General features: G+C 44.1%; 1 protein-coding gene across 1 annotated transcript in view; it reads right to left on the reverse strand.

Annotated features, from left to right (window-relative positions):
• The window catches only part of GRIK2 (glutamate ionotropic receptor kainate type subunit 2), a 1,523,718-nt gene that overhangs the window by 245,091 nt on the left and 1,254,639 nt on the right, over window positions 1-23,988 (reverse strand). The window contains exon 14 of the mRNA XM_085611186.1: window positions 9,340-9,565. Within this exon, the coding sequence (XP_085467312.1) occupies window positions 9,340-9,565 (226 nt within the window). The remainder of the gene's footprint in view (window positions 1-9,339; window positions 9,566-23,988) is intronic.

A 23,988-nucleotide genomic window follows, 5' to 3' on the forward strand; every position in this document is an offset into this window, starting at 1 on the left:
GCTATGCCTTCGGGTTTGATTTGTCGTGCTATACCAAGTAGAAATAACATCTATATAGAGAGATAGATAGATAGATAGATAGATAGATAGATAGATAGATAGATAGATAGATAGATAGATAGATAGATAGATAGATAGATAGATAGATAGATAGATAGATAGATATTAGATTTTGCAGGGAAAGGAATTTTCCATGTAAATAAATTATTGTAGTTTCTTTTCTCACAATTAAGTGAAGACGTATTATTAAGTTTCTCTTTTTTTTCTGAAAACGTTCAGACAATCAACTTTAGCCGGATTATGTTTCAATACAAAAGTGAAATATCCTGCGGAGTGAAGACAGAAAATCACTTTCAATAGGCAAGTTGTACAATAAAACGTTTTCGCTTACAAAATAAATCACAGATGTAAGTGGAAAAACCTCTAATTTTACAATTTTACGAATTAGTACATTATAACTCTCAATACCATCACTGCGTGATTACAACTTTGGACCACTCTATTTTAAACAATATTTAAATGCGTAGCTAAAGCTTTTTTCTAGCACACCCTTATAATTTATCTGCTTGGCATCTCAATTGAAGACAATAATTGCAGGTTGCCCTCTCTTGCCCTGTGGAACAACAAAGAATTCGTACTAATATCCAGACTTGTCATGCTCTGTGGAAAGAAACATTTTTATCTCAGAGAACTTTTAGCAAATTTCCCAGACTTAATTTTCTGTAGGTGAAATGCTAATGAATGAGAAGGATGTGGTTAATAATATTATATTTGTGTTTTTGTTTTGTTCAAACTCTTCATTTGAAGAAGTTCAGGAAGAAACACCGAAATATCGATGATATCCTATGAACGGTCATACTTTTTTTCCCGAGGTGTGATTTGCATTGTAATTTCGGGTTATGCAAAGTTTTTATCAGGTGAGTGTAGGTTTGCATATTCCCAGCTATTGCACTTTGTGTACTTCGCAGAGGTTTCCACTTTTCCCTGCCCTGCACACAATCATAGTTTTCCCCCCAAACCTGCACTTATACATTGGTTCTGTTCACTCAAGGCCTCATTTATGTGAAGTGTTGCATCACTGTGACAAAGCAGCGACGCAACACTTCTCAGTGCGCCATCCTTGCGACACCCTCGATGCGTCATATTTACTGTATGACGCATCATGTCGCATGGAATGACAGAAGTATCTGTCGGCGCAAAACTGACGCATTGCTGGAGTTGTGTCGGAAGCGTGACACAACCCCAGCAATGTTCCTTTCACATGGGGCTAGCCCCATGTGAAAGGGCCTGCGTCAGTCTTACGCCTGCCATGAGGCAGGTGTAAGATATGGACGCAGTAGCGTTACAGAAGTGGTACACCGAAATCTTTTGAATTTCAATGTGCCACTTCTATCCACACTGTAATAATAATCCACGTTTGTAAAGCGCAAACAATCACCCGTAAGGGTCTCTAGGCGCTGAGGGCCGTTGAGAAGATTAAGCAAGCTATTGCCCAGAGTCACATGGTGCAGGGCTAATCTGCCACCGGCGCCGGGGATCGAAACGTGATCCCCAGATTCCGGAGTCAGTCGCCCTGGCCGCGGCGCCACACCTCTTCCTTGTATGAGGCTTTCGGCGGAGTAACACTCACCCTGCATACATTATACCTGGCGCAGGTATAATGTGGCGCAGGGGTTTACAAAGTGATGCAGCTGCATAGATGAGTCACTTTGTAAACAGGGTGCAACGTGGCAGATTTTTTACGCCGCCGGTGTGTGACAAAAAGTGATGCACCAGCGCCGCAAGGGCTCATAAATAAGCCCCTCAGTAATTTTCCCCAAATATAAAAATAACATTTCCTTTTACTTTCTCTTTTATCTCCTGTTCTAAAAATAAGTAGATAGAAGCTTGATGATCAGCACCTTTACCCAACGGCATAACTTGAGTATATTTTCCTTTTTGAGTAACTCAGAACTCACGACGGAAATGAAGGCCAAATGACTCTTCTATGCAAAATAGTGAGAAGAGAGGGTATGTGGTGTTAGCAACATTGCAAAGCCATGATCTTGGCAGGAATGCTGAATCTCACAGAAGTGCACGATATTTGTATCATGTTTTAGTTTTTGCACGACATAAGTGAGGCTTGCCAGAAAAAAAATATTTGAGGTTCATACATTCCTGTGTACTATTTGTTCACATTTTTCTTTTTTATAACTTAATTTCTGTAAACTAGAACATTAAATCTGCTGCATTATATCGTGACTGCAGCTAAGTGCTGCATTTTTCACATATGTCTATCAGTCTCAAAAACTAATGAGAAATCTTAAATCTAGGAAAAAAGAATCGGTGCATGGTTAGGGCAGGACAGTGGACTAACATATCCCCTAGCAGAGACTCTGTGCCACCTCTCGGTAACTGTTTGAGCCTGAATGGGTACATATGGGCCTCCTCCTGTCTGAGTTTGACATAAGACGCACTATTTCCTTTTACTTTCTTTAACGCCTGTAATAGCTCTTGAAAGCAGTTCAGCTTTCCTTGTTTGCTATATAAGTGGTGTGCACATGGCTATATTATGAATCTCCTCTGTGCGCCTTCCTCAATATTATGCAAATAAACCTCAAACACAGGGGACATTTGCTTTAGAAGTATGATTTTTCCAGACAACATCAAAATGGCTTCCTGTTACTTTTGATCCAACATTATCCATGTGCTAATAGGAAGCATGGTTCATTGATGTGTGTAGCAAACCATTTAAATTAGTACGTTAATACAAGCCTGATGTGCCTCGATCAGGCTATTTGATTTCCGACAGATTTTTCATGAATAATTAGACCTTACTCAAACATAATTAGGTGATGTTAAGCAATATAGCTGCACATCTACATACATGGGTTCACGTTGCTAAACTTGCTAAAATATAAAGGGGAAAATTTACAAGCCCCTTACGCCAGATTTGCGCCGCCGTGGCGTCACTTTTGTGACGCAGCGGCAGCGCAAAGCCAGCGCCATGCTGTGGGCTATTTACAACGTGACCCATCTAGGGCGATGCGTCACGTTGTAAAGCCCTGTGCCACATGTGGGCATTCCTGCACAAGGGGGGGTCGTTCCGGCGTAGGAACGCCTCCGAAAAGTGGCTGAGTGAAATCTACAAGATTTTACGGCCATGCTGCGTCAAAATCCTGCGCCTGCTTGAAGCAGGCATAAGGATTGACGTAGTATGTTAGGGATTGGGGCACCCTGAGCCTTGCTGGAGCTGCGTCGCGCTTGCAACGCAACTCCAGCAATGCGCCGCCTTTCCGCGGGGGGGATGTGACACGCATCTGCCCATCTGTGCGCCACGGTGCACCCGATTGTAAATGCGGCGCAGCAGTGGTGGCGCACGGGTGGGCAGATGCGTCACAACTCTTATCGCGCATCCCTGCTGATTAGCAGAGATGCTCCAGAAGTAGTAAATCTGCCCCAAAATGTTTATTTATAGTCTAAATCTGTTGCATCATTATTACCAATGGTTACAAATTGTTTCCAAATTAATTCATCGATAATCTTCAAATGCCCCCTTGCATACACGGACCCAAATATCAAACGTAAAGGAATGAAGGTCGGTGATTTATTCCCCTAGGTTAGTCCTATGTGTGGAGTAAATTTCAATTGTCTTAGTGTTCTGTGAGAATTTCAGGAGCACTCCTGGAAATCTACAAACGCCTCAGATTTACTGAAATATTACGCCCTTAGAATATCTGCATGCACAATTTACACCCGATACAAATTTCCACATGTATGAATGTCCATTTGCGAAAATAAATTCTTTCCTTCTTTCTCTATGATGACTCTTTATCCTCCGCCCAATTAAGTTTGGAGGTTATCTGGCCCTTCTCTCCCTGTAAGTGTATTTAGTGTGCTTTTCAGATATACAATTCAATTGCAAAATGGAAATTGACTAGCGCTGGCAGAATCTTATAGCTCATGAGTACATTTTTGTTTTGGGACAGCCTGCCAATTCTGATTCACAGAAACAGGGGTGGGAATTTCCGTGTGCAAGAATGATATTTATGAAGCTAAGAGGATCAACCCCAAAGTGAGGTTTGTAGCATTACCCAAACTACTCAAAGTTATCTGGCCATATCACGGAAAGTGGTCCATCTGTGGGCAACATCTCTGCATTTCTCAGTGTGACCTTTTGAACCACAAACATAAAAGTGAGGACTCAAACTAACACCTATATTGTGTTAGCGAATTTCCCCAAGAATGATAGCTGTTAAAAATAAGGCAAAAACATACAGAGCACCAACAAAGGTGCCACCAAGACCAGCACAAAACGCATTTGCATTCTCATGTCTTCCATGATACACCTTCTGTACACTTTACGACTTCTTAGATCAAAGACTTTCATGACTATTAGAACTACATAATCAGCTACATCTCATTACATTGTGGCAAGTGAGAAACACAGCTATCATGGAATGATGTATTGCATGCTTTCATCACAGCCAGTTCCTGATGTCTCAAATCATTAAAAGGGCACTGCCAATATAAGCAACTTCATGGCACATAATACATTAGCCACTACAATCCAATTCAGGTAAATGGCTGCCTCAAAATTGATTGTTTATTGTTGGCTTTTTCTTTAAAACAAAATGCAGGCAGTGTTGGACTAGCCCGTTGGGCGATTTGGCAATGCCATATGGGCTTGTTTAAAAGTGCCAGTGTGCGGGCCAATTTTATTTTGTCCTGTCACGGCCCTCAGGCCAACAACAAAAAACAGACAGCAAACTGACCTTTACTAACTGGCCCATGTGGCAGTGGGAGAGTGCCCAATTGACCTGTCCAATACTGCACACAGGACATCATTAGGGGACTCGCATAAAAGCAGACTTGGGGGCTTATTTACAAGCCCTTGCGCCACCCATACGTCACTTTTACCATGTTAAAAATGACGCAAAAGTGGCGCAAGGGGATTGTAAATAAGCCCCTTGACGTCCACAACTGTTTTCCAGGCTATGAAAGAAAATCTTTTTCAGTCAAAGGTTTCCAGGCGCACACCAGGAACATAGTTGTGAATTTCATTTTCTCATGTAAAATAAGCACAGGTATATTTTCACATGAGAGGATTGGAAGCACAAGTACCTAATTTGCTTTTCTTTTTCTCCTCTACAGTGAGTTTGTTTCTCCACATGGACAAAGTGCTTCTCCCACATGGGCACATATTTTGGGGAGTATCTCTTCCCCACCCCACACTGGAAAAAGATTCACTCCTTCCTGTGACAAGAGTGAGTCTTTAACCTTTTCTAGGGTGGAAGAATTTGAGAAACCATCCTGCAAAGACCTACAAGTGTAAATATTTTTGAATGTTCACAAATCCCGCGGGCATTTCCAGCCAGGAATGCCTACTCCTCATCCACTGAATCTAAATTCCTTCTCATACATTTAGCTGCAATTGCAATATCTACTGTTGTGAATTAATAATCTGCAAATAAGATTATCTGTGAAAGAAAGTATAACTCACACATACAAATAGCTCTAAAAATCAGGACCACTGGGTCAACTCTCGTTTATTTACTGGGTCAAATATGAGTTCACTCAACTACAAAACACACATAAAATATGGTTTGTGTAGACAGGCCTTGATACTATGTTTTTCTTCAGACGATATACTCATGAATTCTGCTTTGGTAACATTTTTAATGAAAGTATGGAAAAAATTAGATGAGCATAAAACAGAAAACGAATAACTATCATATTTTGTGGATCTTTAATGTAACACATTTTATCATATATATCTAATTCAAAAGATGTACAGAATTTTTAAGATTTGTTGTTTTATAATTGTATATAATGGTTTATTATACGAATTTGTATTATTGTAAGATTTTAAATAATCAAACAAAAAAGGATACTTATTTACATAAAATGTGGTCTGAAAAGTTGAAACGAGCTGTATCCAGCTTAACACACAATACACATTTACTAAAACGAAGTATTTCAAACCTGATCCCATGACTTAAGTTACTGCAGGAAATGAGGAACTTGAAAATAAAATATTGTCTATGACCCTAATTTTTTTGGGCCACAAATGGGGATTTGAGGATTAGAAGTCAGGAGCAAATTGGATATAATTTGTTCTGTATTTTGCAGTATTTAAATAATTGGACCCTAAGGGCCTGATTTAGTTCTTGGCGGACGGGTTACTCCATCACAATGGTGACAGATATCCTGTCCAGCGAAATATAAATCCCATAGGATATAATGGGATTTATATTTTGGCAGATGGGATATCCGTCACCGTTGTGATGGATTAACCTGCCCACTAGGATCTATATCAGGTCCTAAGTCTCATAGAATGTTATGTACATTGGGAAATACTGATAAACAGGTCTGCAACAAATCTGTCCATAAATGATGTATGGCTGTGTGAGTGCTAATAATAATGTCCATGAATCTGCAATAAAGTTTGCAGAAAAATAAAGGAATGTTTTTGGAATGTTTGTTCGGGTGCAGGACGGGAAAGGGTAGATTGTAAAATGTGTATTTCTGTTGAAGCGACCATAGGAGATGCTTGCCAAAAGATCAATAAAAATACATCCAATGCACCTGTACTCAATTTAGCATACAGTCAGAAGGCACTGCCTTCTGTGCCTTCCATAATTTGATGTAAATCTGTCCAGTGTTTTTCGAAATATTCCTAGTTAAACGTTGCTTTTCTGTGTTGATAGTTTACTCATTTAACGGATTAAAAAACAACATTTTAATCTGGATTTAGAATATGACTGACTGGGAAAATCTGATCATTTTAGCCCTGAAGCTCCACAGATAGTCCATTAATAGGTTCTTCAGGTTCACAAACTTCATTTGGAGAACCATTTCATCGGATTCATGTGTGGGCAAGGTAAGAACACCCTAGCCCCAGAGGTCAACAAGAAACACTCCATTGGGTGAAACCTGTCTTTTTCCCCTGGAAAAAGTCACACATAGTGGGTTTCTTGAACTGGTACACTAGGTTAGTACATCTATTCACCAGGCTTGTGAACAGACATGCACATTACGGCTAGACTGGGCATCCTTGGCGTGGTATTCCCACAGACTCTTTGCCTTCACTCCCCGGTATTTACACAACTTGTTTTTGTTGCCATTAGGTCTTTACCCCTGCTAACCACTGCTAAAGTGCTTGCGCCTTTCCCTTAAACAAGGTAAAATTTGCCTAAGCTATATGGTATATTTAATTTACTTATAAGCCCATAGCAACTGGTACTACATGCACCGAGAGCCTGCAAATTAAATGGTACTAGTGGGATGCAGCACGCATTGTGCCACCCACTAAAGTAGCACTGAAAAACATGTTTGAGTCCTGCTACTTCATACTGTAACACAGTTTTATACTGCCATTTCGACCTGGCAAAGTAAACCTTTTGCCATGCCTGAACCTTCTTTCTTTTAATCCTTCTAGGTCACAACTAAGGTAGACCTACACCACCCATAGTGCAGGGTGCATGTTATTTATAAATTAGGACATGTTATTTAGGATTCACATGTCCCGATAGTGAAAAACACCTTAAGTATTTTTTCCCTGTTGTAAGGGTATCTCTTACATGGTGATAACTTCAGTTTGGGAGCAGATACAGAAATGCATATTCCACAAAAATTAATTGTAATTTAAAATCCTCTATTGGTAAACTCACATTTTAAGTTATGATTATGAAAATGCTACTTTTAGAAAGTTAGCATTTTTACACCTAACCCAAATATACCCTTCTGAGATGTGATGTGTAACCCTTCCAGACATGGGGACATAAAGGGCCTTGGGTGTTAGTCAGGGTGTTCGTCTCCTGAGAAAGATATCCTGTGGGGGTTGTACTGAGCATATTATGAGTAGTCTCATGGCTATGCTCACCCCTTCCTGACTGTCACTGAGAAATGCAGCCCACACAGAACCTTGACAGCCCCTTGTTGCCCTAGACATTTTTTAGCCAAGTCTAGGAAAGGGGGAGGCTATACAAAGGAGGCATTCCCCCACCCGCAAGCTGGCACTGAGTATATAAATAGCACCCTCAGTACCTCTCATTAGAATACCCCTGGACCTGTGAAAACTTCAGAAGAAGGACTGCCCTGTTGTCTGAAGAAGGAAGACTAGCCCTGCTTACCTGGACCCATGATTCCCAGAAGTGACTCCAAGGGACCTCCTGTTTGTGCTACAGGAACACAACAAGCTTCCAGAGGGCTCCCTGAAACTGCCCAGCTGATCAGCACCAATTGGACCTGCTTAAGCCTTGCTGCAGACTTCTGCTCTCATGATCCCCAAGAGGTGCCCCAAGGTCTTGGACCCTCAGTTGGCATCAGAGTGTACTGCTCCTCTCTCAAGACCAAGCTACAGGTAAAAATCTAGATGGTTTGGGCTCCTTGTGACCATGCATGGACTCTTCTCGCCAAGGAACGACCGTCCATGATGCCAGTGAAAGTGAAGCTCCAGCTACGACCTCTCCTTCGTATCAATGAATACTGTCCGCACCAGCAATAACCGCAGCATCCCCCACCAGCTCCAGTGACAAGCTTCTCTTTGCACCAAGCAGTGGCCACCAGCATCAACCACTAACAGGAAGCTTCAACAGCAACTTGCTCCTTACGCCAGCAACTACCTCTTTTCAACCCTGTCAATGTGAAGCTCCTTTCAAGTCTCCTACCATGGACTTGGACTCTGAGAAGGTACACTCCTCACCAGGGCAAACCTGGTCCCTGTATCCAACCCACGCTCAATTGTATTTGGCCTGAACTTGTGACTTTCACTTGGTTCAGCACATAACCAGATACCCACGAATGTGGCACTTTGTGCTTTTTTGAGCTATTTTCATCTAAAGTTGGAAATCATAATTCCAGTTCTACAAACTGCATTTTTGTCATTTTGGTGTCAATGTATTTATTACAATGAAATGTATTTTTCTAAATTGGTTTGGGATTTTTGTGGTGTTGTGTTTTCACGTTATTACTGTTTGAGTGCTGCATAAATACTTTACACTTTGCCTCTAAGTTAAGCTGACAAGCTACCAGACGGTTAGGCACAGATTTAATTAGTGACATTAGTGGTTCACTCTGACAAGGATTGTGTTTGTTAGAGATAGACAAGATAGATAGATAGATAGATAGATAGATAGATAGATAGATAGATAGATAGATAGATAGATAGATAGATAGATAGATAGATAGATAGATAGATAGATAGATAGATAGATAGATAGATAGATAGATAGATAGATAGAATTTCAATATTCAATACACCTATGAATTACTGTAATTATGAACAGAGATCCACAGTAACTTCACCCCTGGCAGATTAGAGTTATAAACAAAGATCAAATGATTGACATGACCTACCCATAGGTGTTCCAACTCCATACCCTTTGGAGTCAATAAGGCCTCCGATCTGTGTCAGGTTACAGTTGCGCTGCGTGACAAACTCAATGGTGGTTGACTCCATTAGAAAGGCATAGTCAGATGTGAGAACCCGCTGGATGCCTTCTTCAATGCTTTTGACAAGGACTGATTGGCTTCTGCTGTTCATAAAGGCCCACATCTTATCATAGGTGGAGATTTTTGATTTCTGTAATACAGAAGAGAAATGTGTATATGAATGTAGTGTCAGTGAAGGTGTATCAAACATCAAACGTTCAGTTATTACTTTATAAAGCACAATCCCAACAAGAATTGACCTTCTTCTGTCTCACTATATTCTACCTATCTACTTGGACAAAGAAATTATGCTCTGAATCCATATCATAATGCTAACTAGATTTACAAGAAGGGGGCAATGCATTGGAGGGGTATATGTATCAATTTATTTTTGCTTTCTTCTCAGTTAAGGTGAGGGAAACGGTAAAATATAACTGAACATACCTCTAATTTTAACCAAAAAAGGCTATCAATCAAATTGATCAGAATTTAGGAACTATTGCTTGATAGCGTGTTCATTTTTTATCCAACATAATCATTTCGAAATTCCATTCACAACTTTCATAACAGGACAGTGAAGTCACAGATTGATGCAATGAGAGAAATGTCCTCACTAAGTCGGAAGACTAACAGCTTCCCTTTCTTCTGATGTCAGTAAACTAACTACCAACAAATTGGGTAATAGTAATATCTGTTGTTTACAGTGCCTTGAACATGTAAAAGTGCAGTATGTGGCTTTATACACAAACAAATCATTTTATTATAAAATGTAGCCTACAATTTTCAAGATCTGTGATTGTTTTGAGTAGTATATTATCTAGCCGTTGATCAACATGGTTTGTCTAAACAAATACATAGCATAATAGTGTAAGGATTGAAATTCACAGTAGCTTTTCTTTTTCAGTATCCTGACTATAGATGGCATTGAAAAAATAATTCAACATTAGATTTAAATCTATGAATCCCATATAGGATTCGGATAATCAAAAAAGTTACAAACACATGCCCTCATTATAACTTTAGTAATATATTACTGAGGCCCACATTCCATTTTTGTTTGTTTTGTACCCCAAAATTGCCCAGAACTTAAGTCAGCTTTTAGCTAGTGAAATGTCAGAAGGAGGGGTATGATGAACAAGGAATTTCTCCAGGAGTTGTAATTCAGAATGTATGTTTAGGTGAATTTGGAATTCCTCTAACGCAAGAATATGGACTTTGTAGGTACCCTAATTACTCTCTACCATGTACGTAAAACCCTTAAACATAGATGGATGGTGATGGCGGGCTCTGTTTATCTGCAGTAGGATGGCAAAACATACTACCTGCCACCACCCATGCCTGTACTATGCTTGCAACGTAATGTGAATGGTTAGGTCAATTTGGAATTCCTCTAACGCCAGAATATGGACTTTGTAGGTACCCTAATTACTGTCTACCATGTACGTAAAACCCTTAAACATAGATGGGTGGTGATGGCGGGCTCTGTGTGTCTGCAGTAGGATGGCAAAACATATTACCTGCCACCACCCATGCCTGTACCCTGCTTGCAAGGTAATGTGCCACATGTCACATGCTTCTGCCAACACTGGTATATATTTTGGGGCTGATTTAGAGTTTGGCGGAGAAGGTCCCCTGTAGCAACAGAGATGGAGTACCCTCTCCGTCAAACTCTTGGTGGCATAAACCTTCCTCCAATGGCCCAGGGAAGTAAGGGCTGTTGGAGGACTGTTTGTCCTATTTAGAGTGAATAGTCAGAAGGCTTTTTTACTGTCTATTACCACCAGATATATCCTGGCAGTGAGGGAGAGAAAAAAAAACCATTCTACTTTGGGAGTTTCTTTCTGAAAAAACAGAAGGCTGTTAAGTTTGATGGAGCTGTCCATCAAACATTTGCTTCATTGAGAGCAACTACCATGATGGCGGTTTATGCCAATGTATAGAGTTGTCCACTGGGCCAGTTGACATCTCTAATTTTATCCGGTGGAGCAACAGCAGTGAGGCGGATATGAAGTCCTCCGGCACCCTGACTACCATTACTCCTTCCACCAACTCCTAAATCAGATCCTTAGTTAATATACTTCTGCTGATGGAAGGTCAAAAACTGCTCAGAATAAAACACGCATTTTGCTGATCTAAGGTTTGATGGAGTGTGCAATGCAGTTATCAGTTGATCATATTGAACCTTGGTCTGTGAGCAGGATAGACTGTTTATCAACGGCATGGGTGCACCATATGCCCAATGGTATCATTCCATCTTTGTACACCAGCAGAATGTGGGATCCAAGTAACACCCACATATAGGAAACATGGCAAATGCCCTAATTAGGGATCTGCACCATAACTGCAGTTACAGTAAATAGGGTCATGTTGTTTACATATCTTAGTTCCATTCAACTCAGGTATCTCCTGATTGTAACTCAGAGGGGACACCGTTCATACCGCACATGAATCAATAGATATTGATTGCTTTGATTCCCTGTACTTAAATGGTCCTTGGAGATTCACCTCAGAATCCACAAATCTCACCTCAGAATCCACATCTCTCGTTTCAATTTGCAAAATACATTCAATCCATGCATGGAGATGAACACAAAAGGTTGACCAAAACAGTTTGGCTGCCTGAGCAGAACTCTGATATCTATCTGAAGATAGCTGCCTGATTTGCATGGGTTTATTCTACTTCCGGTGAACATCTTTGAGCTCCCGTTTTGGGCTCTGCAATGAGCACTGCATAGCAATTAACCCACACATTGAATTAGATTTGTTAACATGTTTCTTGCCACCCAGTTGATGCTAGGTTTTCTTCCCTTTTATGGATGGCCTAGATTAAAGGCACTAAAAATATACTCTCTTCTTCATTCAGCTGGGTTTATGATTTTTTTTCCTGGTACCTGACTTGATTGATCTCAATTTCCCACCAGAAGATCTCAAGTTTTAGGTGCAAACTGCCACCCTTGAGCCACCAGGACTACAGAAGAAACTCTGCTGCTCCAGGCCAGAGAGCTATCTAATGTGGGCTCCCATTGTTAATGCTTTAAACATTAACTCATGGTGAGAAATAGTGTAGCAGTGTCAAGAATGACCATGAAAAAGAAGTAGCAGTGATCGCTGACACGAGCATAAGAAATCAGTTCCAGTAGTGGAAACATATGGAGGTAGTCTCAGTGAATTAAGCACCTATGAATATCTTATAGCCTAGCTGGCCAGAACAGAAGTGAAAACAACTTCTTTGGTAGAAGCAGAGGATCTGCAATAAACATCCCAAACCAATGAGGTGTGGTAAGCCTACACTGCTAGGATGATCCCAATATGGCCCACTGAGATTGTGGGAGGTTATATCACTTAGGACACGATATGAAGAATGTACCCTTTTTCCTTTAGACCAGTGTCTCATTGAGTGATGATGGCTATTGTGATTCTGAAGCCAATTAAGCTCCAGAGATTTCTGAAGTCCTTTTGCCACGACTGCTACTACAGGCTATTAGATTCAGTGAATGGATCAGGTCTCGTGGGTGAGAAGTGTAGCTCACTGGTTAGAGGAGGCATACCCTGAAGCAGAGATCAGACCCGGGACCTGGGTTCGATTCCCGACGCGGCAAGGTCCAGAACCCAATTGTCCATGGACTCGATAATTCTCGCTTCGGTGCCCACTCTAAGCACGAGTTCACACTATGCAGCTCTGGGCAACAAGCCTGCTTAATCTCCACAACGGCCCCCCGCGGCGGGATGCCTGGCTTTCACCTTGGGGATGCCCAGTACGGGTTATCTTACAGGGAAAAACCAGGACGGGTTCCCAATGCAAGCGCCAAGATGCCCGTAGGGTGATAGCTGCGCTCTATAAGTACCTCAATCAATCAATCAATCAAACATGGACATTTTGATTGCAACAGGCATTCATAGGAGTAGGCACTTAAATATTGGTATCCCTTGAGGACCCACTTTGATGATTGTAGCTTCTTAGCACCTGCAGCCTCATAGCCTCTGTTGGCTTGCAATGCCTCTGCTGTAACCAACCATCAGACACTGCAGGCATATAAACAGGCCATTGGAACTATGGCTTTAAAAAAGTCTTCGGTATTATAAACTCATCTTAACTGTACATAGTAACCCATGATCAAGTTTGGATGGGAAAGTCTCCAGGCACCTTAAACCATCTTAATTGTGAGTGGGAATCCAATACCATGTTTGAATATGCCATTTTTTTTTTCTTTTTTTAAAAAAACCTTTATTTCTTCAAGAGTCTGGACACAGCTATTCAGCCGACAACCCGGAGGTTCGGCAGCTTCGACAGAGAAGGGCAAAGAAGCGTCCACATTGCATTAAAGGAGCAGTGAAAAGATTCCATTTTTAAATAAACACAAACACACAACAAACCCCAGCAAGGCAAAAACACTGAATGCCCATGGTGAAAGCCCCCCAGGGGAGGTCGGACCCCAATCATCTAACAGTCACAGTTCTATGATAAGAGAAAGAAGGGGGACAGCAGAGGCCCAAGCAGTCAATTAATCATCACATCTTATATACTGAGCTGGAAAGAATGTCAAGAAGAAAGTTGTTCCTCGGGGGGATCCAAATCAGGGGCAAGACATATTCCCCCCCTATATTGATTCCACCGCCCCCAGATGGCGTGCCACTTCCGAGGGCGGCCTCTAGCGCAATACACTGTCTTCTCCCTGAGCATACTCCAATCCATATTTTCTTTCCACGCGGTCAATGTGGGGGGCCCCACGGAGCCCCACAATCGCGCTATATCTCTCTTAGCGACCATATTACCCAGAGTCACCCATAGGGTCTGTGCCGCATCGTGATCAGTGGGCCCCCAGACATTCAGGAGACAACACCGCGCTTCCGGCTGCATAGCAATGCCCGTCACCTCCCCCATCACTGCATGGACTCTCCTCCAGAATTCGGCGATGACACCACATTCCCAGATGATATGCAGGAAAGTACCCACCATACCGCATCCCCTCCTACATAGGCCTCCCTCAGAGAATCCCATATGAACCAGCCCTGGCCCCGTCACATACACTCGATGCAGTATTTTGAGCTGCACCAGCCTCAGACGCGACGGGATCGCAACCTCCTTGGGAGAGGAAACAGCAGACTGCCAATCCTCATCATCCAACTCGAGTCCATCCCTAGTCCACTGGTCCCGCAGCCCCAGAAGCGTATCCGCCCGGACGTTTATCAATTTCTTGTAGATGAGCGAGATCGTGCTCTCAGGCCTATGGCCATCAAGGATCCGGTCCTCCAAAGGAGAAGACTCAGGCACCTTCTCACCCTCCACGAGGACTGACCGGAGGGCATGACGCACCTGAACATAGCGGAAAAACTCGGAAGCCCCCAGCTCATACTCCTTCTGCAACTCTTCAAAGGACTTCACCCTCCCCTTAATCAGCACATCTCCGACCCTGGAGATGCCGATCAGGTCCCATTTGTCAAAACCTTTCGTATGCCAAAGCCTGCCCAATCTTTCAGATTCAAACAGCGGGGTAGCGAGGGTGAGACTATCCTTCCAGCCCAGCGAGTCAGTTGCCATCTTCCACACACGCACCGCCACCCCAGTAGGCCCCGTGAGGGACGAGTCCAGAGACCGCGAGTACAACGCCCTGTGATAGTTACCACCACGCAGCAACCACCTATCCATGGCATAACCAGGGCTGAGGGCAGGGCCATAGAGACCATGATTAATCGCGCTCAGCTGGGTGGCCCAATAGTAGCGTCAGATGTCTGGAAGCGCAATACCCCCATCATACCATGGAAGCGTCAACTTAGCAATTGCTATTCGAGGCCGCCCGTCCCACAACAACGTTCGTTGGAGGCTTTCGATCTCCCAAAAGTATTTGGCCGGTACCCAATCTAAAGTATTCTGCAATGCGTAGAGGAACCGGGGAAGAGACATCATTTTGAACAAGGCAGCGCGCCCAACGAGGGAGAGCGGCAGCCTCCGCCAGCCCTCTACATCCCGCCGCAGTCGCGCCAGGGGGGGGAGCAGGTTCCTCTCATACCGCAAAGCGGAGTCCGTGGAGATAAAGATCCCCAGATACACGAAGCCCTGCTGAGCGATCTGGATTGAACAAGTTCGCGGGATCGTGGAAGAGTAGGTCGCACACTGCTCGTCACACCAGCAAGTTGCTGGTGTGACGAGCAGTGTGCGACCAACCTTTGCAAAGTTCGCGGGATCGGTGGAACCTCGCCACTCAGAACATATAAATACGATTTACTCCAGTTGATGACGAGACCCGAATTCCTACCGAAAGATGTAAGAACGTCACAGACCACTATCAGTGATTTCGTGGGCGAGGCAAGATACAACAGGATGTCATCAGCATATAGCGAAATGCGGTCCTCGTGTTCGGGCGACCATCTAAGTCCCCGTATATCCGGGTTCCAGCGTATCCACGCCGCCAATGGCTCAAGGGCGAGGGCGAACAACAATGGCGACAGGGGGCAACCTTGCCGAGTGCCCCTCCCAAGCTGAAACGGAGTCGACGCCCGGCCATTTACCACCACACTCGCAAGGGGTCCCTCATACAGCAACCTCACCCAGCTCACAAAGCCATGGCCAAAGCCGAACTTGGCCAGCACCGCCCACAAATATGCCCATTCCACCGTATCAAAGGCCATCGTGGCATCGAGAGACGCCACAACGGCTGGTTCACGCAGCGTGCCCGCCCTGGCGATTACGCCATGAAGGCGCCGAAGGTTTAACGCGGTGTTACGATGCGGAATAAAACCGGATTGATCAGGGTGGACCAAGTCTCCAAGTACCCTGATCAATCGGGCCGCCAGGACTTTAGCCAGAATCTTCGGCTCGGCGTTAAGAAGTGAGATAGGCCTATATGAGGCACACTTATCTCGGGGTTTCCCATCTTTGTGTATAACAACAATCGTCGCCAGTCGCTGATCCAACGGGAGTGTCCCACTCCCTCGCGCCTCCACGAACATGGCGCGCAGGTGAGGGGCAACCATATCCGGAAACAGCTTATATAGGTCAATTGGCAAGCCATTCGGGCCCGAGGCCTTGCCCGAGTTCAGCGCGCGGATAGCTCCCGCCACCTCATCGACCGTTATGTCTCCATCCAAATCGTCCCTATCTACGTCGGAAAGACAGGGCAAAGCGATATCACGCAAGAGGTCACGCGAGTCCTCGGGCGGCCTATCCGACACTGAGGTATAAACCATACGGAAATAGTCCATGAAGCACTGCACAATCCTCTCAGGTTCCACAATCACCTCTCCCCCCTCTCCCGTCAACTCCGGCACTACTCTATTAACCCGTTCTTTTTTGTCCAGCCAAGCTAGGAGTTTCCCGGCCTTGTCACCAACATCATACAAGCGGCCCTGCTGTTCCCTACTGAGGGTCTTAGCGACATTCGTCACCAGGTCCTTATACTCGGCTTGCTTCAAGCTCAGCTCATGCAGTGAGGCCTCTGTAACCTCCTCCTCTAGCGCTCCCTCCAAAGCCACAATCTCCTCCTCAACCTGCATGACCTCGCCATCTCTCCGCCGCTTGGCCGCCACTACAAGGGAGAGAGCCTCCCCGCGCAGCACGGTCTTGAACGCTTCCCACAGCGACACTGCCGAGTCCACGGATCCCTGATTATCCTTGAAATTTTTTTTAACTGTCTTCACCAGTGCGCTGCGCATCTTGGGGTCTCGGAAGTACCAAGGGTTAATAGGAGCCACTCTTCCCCCTCCCTCACGGCCAACATCCAGCCTGACCCACACTGGCGAATGGTCCGATATACCACGCGCCATGTGCCTGGCCTCGGACACCATTGAGGCGTGCGCAGCCAGAGTGAGCAGGTAATCAATCCTAGAGAGGCTACCATGCGCTCCGGAGTGGAAGGTGTATTGGCTCTGTGCGGGGTGCAGGAGCCTCCAGCAGTCTATCAGGCCAAGTGTGTCAAGAAAGTCTGGAAGCCACTTCTGAGCCCCCCCTGTGTCTCTGGGCGGGTATCTATCCAGCAGCCCAGAGCCGACAGCATTGAAGTCACCCCCCACCACCAGCACACCCCCCGGGAGATCCAGCAAAGCCCTACCCAGATCTGTAAACGTGGAGGCCTGCAGGGCCGGCGGGACATAAACCGAAACTAAAACCAAAGTTCTTCCTTCCCACCGCCCCGCCACCGCCACAAACCTCCCCCTATCGTCAACAATGGTGGAGTCCACCTCAAATGGTAGCGAGGCTCTGACTAGGATGCCCACACCCCTGGACCCAGAGGAAAATCCCGAATGTGCTATGAATTTATAACCCTTCCTATTAAGAGCATAGCACATGTTACCTATAAGGTGCGTCTCCTGCAGTAGGGCGACATCCGGTAATGACCGTTTCAAGAATTGCAAAACAATCCCGCGCTTAATGCGATCCCCCAAACCATTAACATTCCAGCTAATAACACTTAAACCCCTACCCCCCATCCCCAAACGTAAGGAGGCCCACCCCACACCCGAAGAGCCACCATGGAACAGCCCTGAAAATAATCAATACGCCTTGCAGAAACAAACTCCCCAACAACGAACCCAGAATCCCAACTATCCCCCCCACCCTGCACCCCTGCTGCAGCTTACAAAGCCCCCCCAACTTGCAGTGTGCCTGTCGCCCTACCGAACCCAAAATCTACAAAAAGTACCCTAAGGGAGGAAAGAGCTCCCCTCGTCCTCCCACAACCCTCCGTATTTACTGCATTCTGTTCAAGTCATTAACTAGAGTCAAATCGAGTCAGTCCGGTTCCGAAGACATCAACCTTGTTCATCCCGGCCACTGTCCCCGTCTGCGGCAGTGTCCTCTCCCGTCCGTCGTCGGGGCAGAGCGTCCAGCCATTCCTCGGCCATGACAGGCGACTCAAAAAAGAATGTTCGGTCTTCGTACACCACACGTAGTCTAGCAGGGAAGAGCATGGCATATTTCAGTTCCCTCTCCCGAAGTCGCCTCTTCACCCCCAGGAAGCCCTGCCTCTGCCTCTGCACCTGCTGGGTAAAATCAGGATAGAAATTCACTGAAGCGTTCTGGAAGGGGACCGGGCCCGTCACCCTCGATGCTTGCAGGATAGCGTCCCGATCTCGAAAATGAAAGAGCCGGGCGACAATCGGCCTCGGTGGGGCTCCCACCTTGGGCCTACCACCCGGCACCCTATGGGCCCTCTCAACTGCGAAAAACTTTCCAAGACCCTTAGGCTGCAGATGGTTAAGCACCAAGTCCTCCACTAGCAGGTCTACAGAAGTCTCATCCGAGGACTCCGGGACCCCGATAACGCACACGTTGTTGTGCCTGGCCCGGCTCTCAAAGTCCTCCAGCCGACGGACGGCGAGATCACTCTCGGTCCGCAACTTACGGACCTCGGTCTGTAGTTCCGAGACATCATCAGCGAGGCCCGTGGACTTGAGGTCCAGGGTTTTAACTCGTTCGTTCGTTTTGCCCAAATCCGCACGGATCAGATTAACGTCCACCAAGATGGCATCCACTTTGTGCGCCAGGGCATCAAACTGTCTCCCAATCGAAGTCTGCAGTCCGTCGAGCGCGCCCATGACATCCTGGAGCGAGAGCTCCGGGGCCAAGGGTGAGGCAGCCTTCTGTGCATCCGGCGACTGGCTCGGTCCACCCGGTGACCCCTTCTGCTGGGCGTAGTGGTCCATATTATTGGCCTGAGTATAGGCTCCCCGCCTGGTGGCCTTAGTCTTCGGCCGATCCACCTCTGCTTTGCCCGACATGGTTGGCTCAAGCAGGTCGGTTCAATCCGGACGACCCTCTCTCAGCGAAAGGAGGCAGGAGTGCGCAGTCCTGCGATGGGCCACCAGAGTAGCGTGCAGAGCGTACAAATAATAATAAGGCAGCCGAGAGCACTCCCTGGGCAGGGCCAACAAAGGGCGAGAAAGTGAAAGTGAAAGGATGTAGACCTCCGTCCGGTAGTTCACACCTCGCCTGGCCGCTGTTGTTCAATTAGAGGTCGGGCATCCTGCCAACTCCAGCCCCTGGCATCCCTCGGAGATAGGCCTCAATCTTCCGCCATGCATAACTCCGGTTCCCGGTGGGCGATCCGACCGCGGGTAGCATCAATCGCCTCCCTGACTAGTCACCTGCACGATGCCATGCATGCAAACAGGATTAGAGACAGGATAGTCGACGGAGGGCACGAGGGTCTCGGGAGCTCAAAGCTCACGCGGCCATCTTGGTCAAGCGCTAGGCTCCTCCCGAATATGCCATTTTTTAAAGTGCAGAGCTTTTCAAAGACATCCCAGCGCTAATGCAGAATCCCAAGAAGATATAGTTTAACACAACTGATACAGCCTTGTTTCCAGCCTTTTCTTATAAGAGGATTCATCAGAGAAGGCCCGGTTGAAGAGTGCAATAGCATTCCACATTTGTGGGTCCAAATAAGAAAAGGATCGGCCACCCATTTGGGCATGCCAAGTCAAGGGAACCTCAACCAACAACTGATTGCCAGATCCTATGTTTCTGGAAGGAACATTGGACCTGATTTAGATACCGGTGGACCATTTACTCCTTCACAATAGGATGGATATCCTGTCCGCCAAAATAAAAATCCCATAATATCCTATGGGATTTAGATTTTGCCTGACGTTCTATACATCACCATTGTGACAGAGTAACCCATATTGTTGAATTCTCCTTCTAAAAAAAGTAGGGTCTTTGTTGTAAAAGGCACAAAATGTAAACAACAAACATTTAACAGAGATACGCTTGTGTGGAGATCAAGGCTCATTGAGAAATGTTCAGGAGCAAGCGGGCCACAGCATTCTGAATGTGTGCTCAGTAGTTTTCAATTTTTAAAACAAGTGTGACCTTTTCGACCACTATGGCAGATTTTCAGCAGCCCGACACAAATCCACTGCTTTGTTTTGCCTTGAGACTTAGGGCAGCCGGAAAATCAAGATGATGAACAGATGGTTTATAGTTAACTTGATGAATAGCTGCTTTCTATCTCACTTCTTTGTCTAATAGGTTGACTAGTATTAAGAAAGATATAGTAAAAGAACCAAGGACAGCCATGTACCTACAACCATGGTCTTCTCGGTTAACTTCAATTTTAACTGGTTTGCTTCTCCATAGAGGCGTGAAAGAAACATTTAGCTGGGGGAACAACCTTTACAACGCAACTATTACAACGCACTACACTTACAACGCAATTTTTACAACGCAACATCCACTACAACGCATTCCATTACATCGCATGACACTACAACGCATTTTTAAAAACTGCCTTTACAACGCATTCCATTACATCGCATACTACCTTTACAACGTATACCATTACAATGCATAATATTACATTAAAACCCCTACACTATCCAACACTTACCCTACTGTTGCACCCCCTGGAGTTAGAATAGTAATTTTTACCCCTATACTATCCAACACTTACCCTACTGTTGCACCCCCTGGAGCTAGAATAGTAATTTTTACCCCCATACTATCAAACACTTACCCTACTGTTGCACCCCCTGGAGTAAGAATAATAATTGTTACCCCTATACTATCCAACACTTACCCTACTGTTGCACCCCCGGAGTAAGAATAGTAATTTTTACCCCTATACTATCCAACACTTACCCTACTGTTGCACCCCCTGGAGTAAGAATAGTAATTTTTACCCCAATACTATCCAATACTTACCTTAAATGCAATGTAATATTATGCATTGTAATGGTATGCGTTGTAAAGGTAGTATGCGATGTAATGGAATGCGTTGTAAAGGTAGTTTTTAAAAATGCGTTGTAGTGTCATGCGATGTAATGGAATGCGTTGTAGTGGATGCTGCGTTATAAAAAATGTGTTGTAAGTGCATGCGTTGTAAAAGTGTGCGTTGTAACGACATACATCCATTTAGCTGTAACATATCTGGCCGTGCAGCTGGATTTCTTATGTGCCCTACATTTTGATCATGAAAGCATAGATCAATATAAACTACCTGACTATACACTAATGTTGTATGTTTTTTTACTCTGTCATAGTCTGACTTCCAAACCAATAAACATCTCTTAGAACAAAATCTACTGACTATTTTAGCTTCTCTTGCAGAGTTAAGTATCTAAAGAAAGTAACTGTGTTATCCAAAAGGACAACAGCAGTAGTTGGTTGGGGCTTTGAGTGTGCTGGTGCACTGGTGTCTAATGCTAGACTGAACCCCTTAGGAGTCCATACTGAGCCAAATGCTCCCCCACAGTATGCTTACACAGATACAGAGGAAGGAAAGACATCCACTTTACCTGAAGAAGATGATTCTCTGCTTCGTCTGATGGGGAGAATGCAATACGAGCTATTGTGACTGCCCAGTATCAATGTCTGCCTCTAAATATTTTCTTCTGGACTGTGGATAACAGGCTCCAGAAAAGACTCATACAACAATTCAGGTATTATCTGTTTTGAACGTTTATGAGCTTAAGATGCTTGGGGCTGACGGTTCTCAATTAAAAAGGTAGAATATTATTGAGTGAGGCTACTTTCATTTAATTGTTTGAGTATTGGAGCAACATTGTGAATTAGTATGGACAACCTGCTCCGAACTCTACCCTGTGTACACTGGGACCAATCAAAAAAAAGGTCAGAAGGAAAAACATACTAGAAAGTGTGCAATTATGAGAACTGCATGTAAAAGCAATAAGTAACAATATAAATTCACAAATAATTAATCAAATAGAATATCAAAAAAGAATCAGTAGCAACTCCCATATTAAGGAGATTAGCTAAGAGGACAGTTATGTTATCAAATGATATCTTATGTCATGTTATGCTGATTTTCATAGTGCACTAATCACCCATGAGGTTATCCTGGAGCTTAGTGCTTAATGATCATAGATCATAGAAGGTGATGGTCATGTGAAAGTAACAATACACATTTGCATAACATTAATCAGATAGAATATTAAAAAAGAATCAACAAATAAGAGGATATTAGCTAAAAGGGAAGTTATGTTATCTTATGTTATTTTATGCTGCTTTTTACAGCTCACTAATCACTCATGAGGGTATCCAGGTGCCTAGCACTGAATAACCAAAGATCATAGAAAGGTGATGGTCGTGTGAAATTAATAATAACAAAGCAATAAGACAAGGCAAGTTTGGAAAGTAGTGTAGAAGGAGGCAGGAGACGATTAAGCCAAAGGACTAGTAAGGAGGAGGTAGACAGAGAATGAATAGCCCAGAAGTAGTTCATGGTGAATAAAGGAAGGCATCAGAGAAGGAGGAAGAATTTAAAAATAGAGAATTAACTGGTGTTGGTCTAACAGCGTCATTTGAAAAGATGAATTTTGAACTCAGTCTTGAAAGTAGATAGCAAAATGGTGGTTTGAAAGACTTGGGCAAAAGACTTCCAAATTCTATTCACACTGTCCAAAAAGGAGTGCTCCGTTGTGCATTCACTAAAGCAAGAATTTGTGGAAGTAGTCTATCAGTATAGTGAAAAATCTGCACCCACAAGGCACTTTCTACTTTGATGCCTGGTATTGGTGCGCCCCCTGAATTTTGTATCAACAATATCAATGGAACAGAATATCAAGGACCAAATATTGAAAATAAAACATTGGCAGGTAAGTACGTCTAGATTTTCTATAACTAACCCCACACATATCTTCAGAGTTCCTTGATGTGGAGTTAGGATTAGTAAATCTATACTTCCCAATATGTACTTACTTTTCAATATGTTGTCTCTTGATATTCTGTCCTCAATATCAGCATGCCACAATATGGTTGATGTCGATATTCAGTAGTACAATCCTATCATAAAGAGATGGAAATCTATAGAACGTTACGGATAATGGAAGTTGGGTTGGATTCAGTGTGAATCCATCGAAGAGTTAATTGCACCAAAGCAATACGGTAAAATCTTCATTTCTACAGACAAAACTTGCTGCAGTATGTAGATCTCCTTTCAGTGGGCTAAGTGCACTTTGAGAAGTCCAGCTAAGAGACAATTGCCATGGTCAACCCCGACAACACAAGAGATTGGACAAGATTCTTACGCCCATGTTCAGCGATATACTGGTGATCTTCCTAAACATTTTCAGTGGAAAATATGTACTCTAAGCCATTGAGTTGATTATGTGCTGAATTTTGTGATTAAAAATGACACTCAGACATTTAGCACAGTCAGTGATGGCAAATTTATTTCCCGGGACCAAAGTCAATCAATTTGAGAATGAACTGGTAGACCTCAACAAGAAGAAACTTAGTTTTTCTTGGATTGAGCTTTAAGTGGTAGATGATTATCTAGTTGACAACAGATTGCAAAATTTAGGCAAGATGTGGGACATCAATGGGAGAGCAATTCTTAAGATATACCTATTATACACATTGTAAGCAATTGAGTCCTGTGTACAGAAACATTCAGGATAGCAGCTGTGGACACATGGACAAAAGCTGCAAGAGCTACAACAGAATTAGGATCAGAGATAGTAGACCTAATGCAAGGAGCGTGAAGGTCATATAAATCCAGAAGTACATGTATATCCTCACTGAAGAGGTAGGTATTTAGTCTGCCGGATTAAGTTCATGGTTGCTTTGCAATATCGTGTGCCAAGCCACTATACAGTGAGACTCTAACAACTGAGTGA

Source organism: Triturus cristatus, chromosome 6 (genome assembly GCF_964204655.1).
Source record: "Triturus cristatus chromosome 6, aTriCri1.1, whole genome shotgun sequence".
NCBI lineage: Eukaryota > Metazoa > Chordata > Amphibia > Caudata > Salamandridae > Triturus > Triturus cristatus.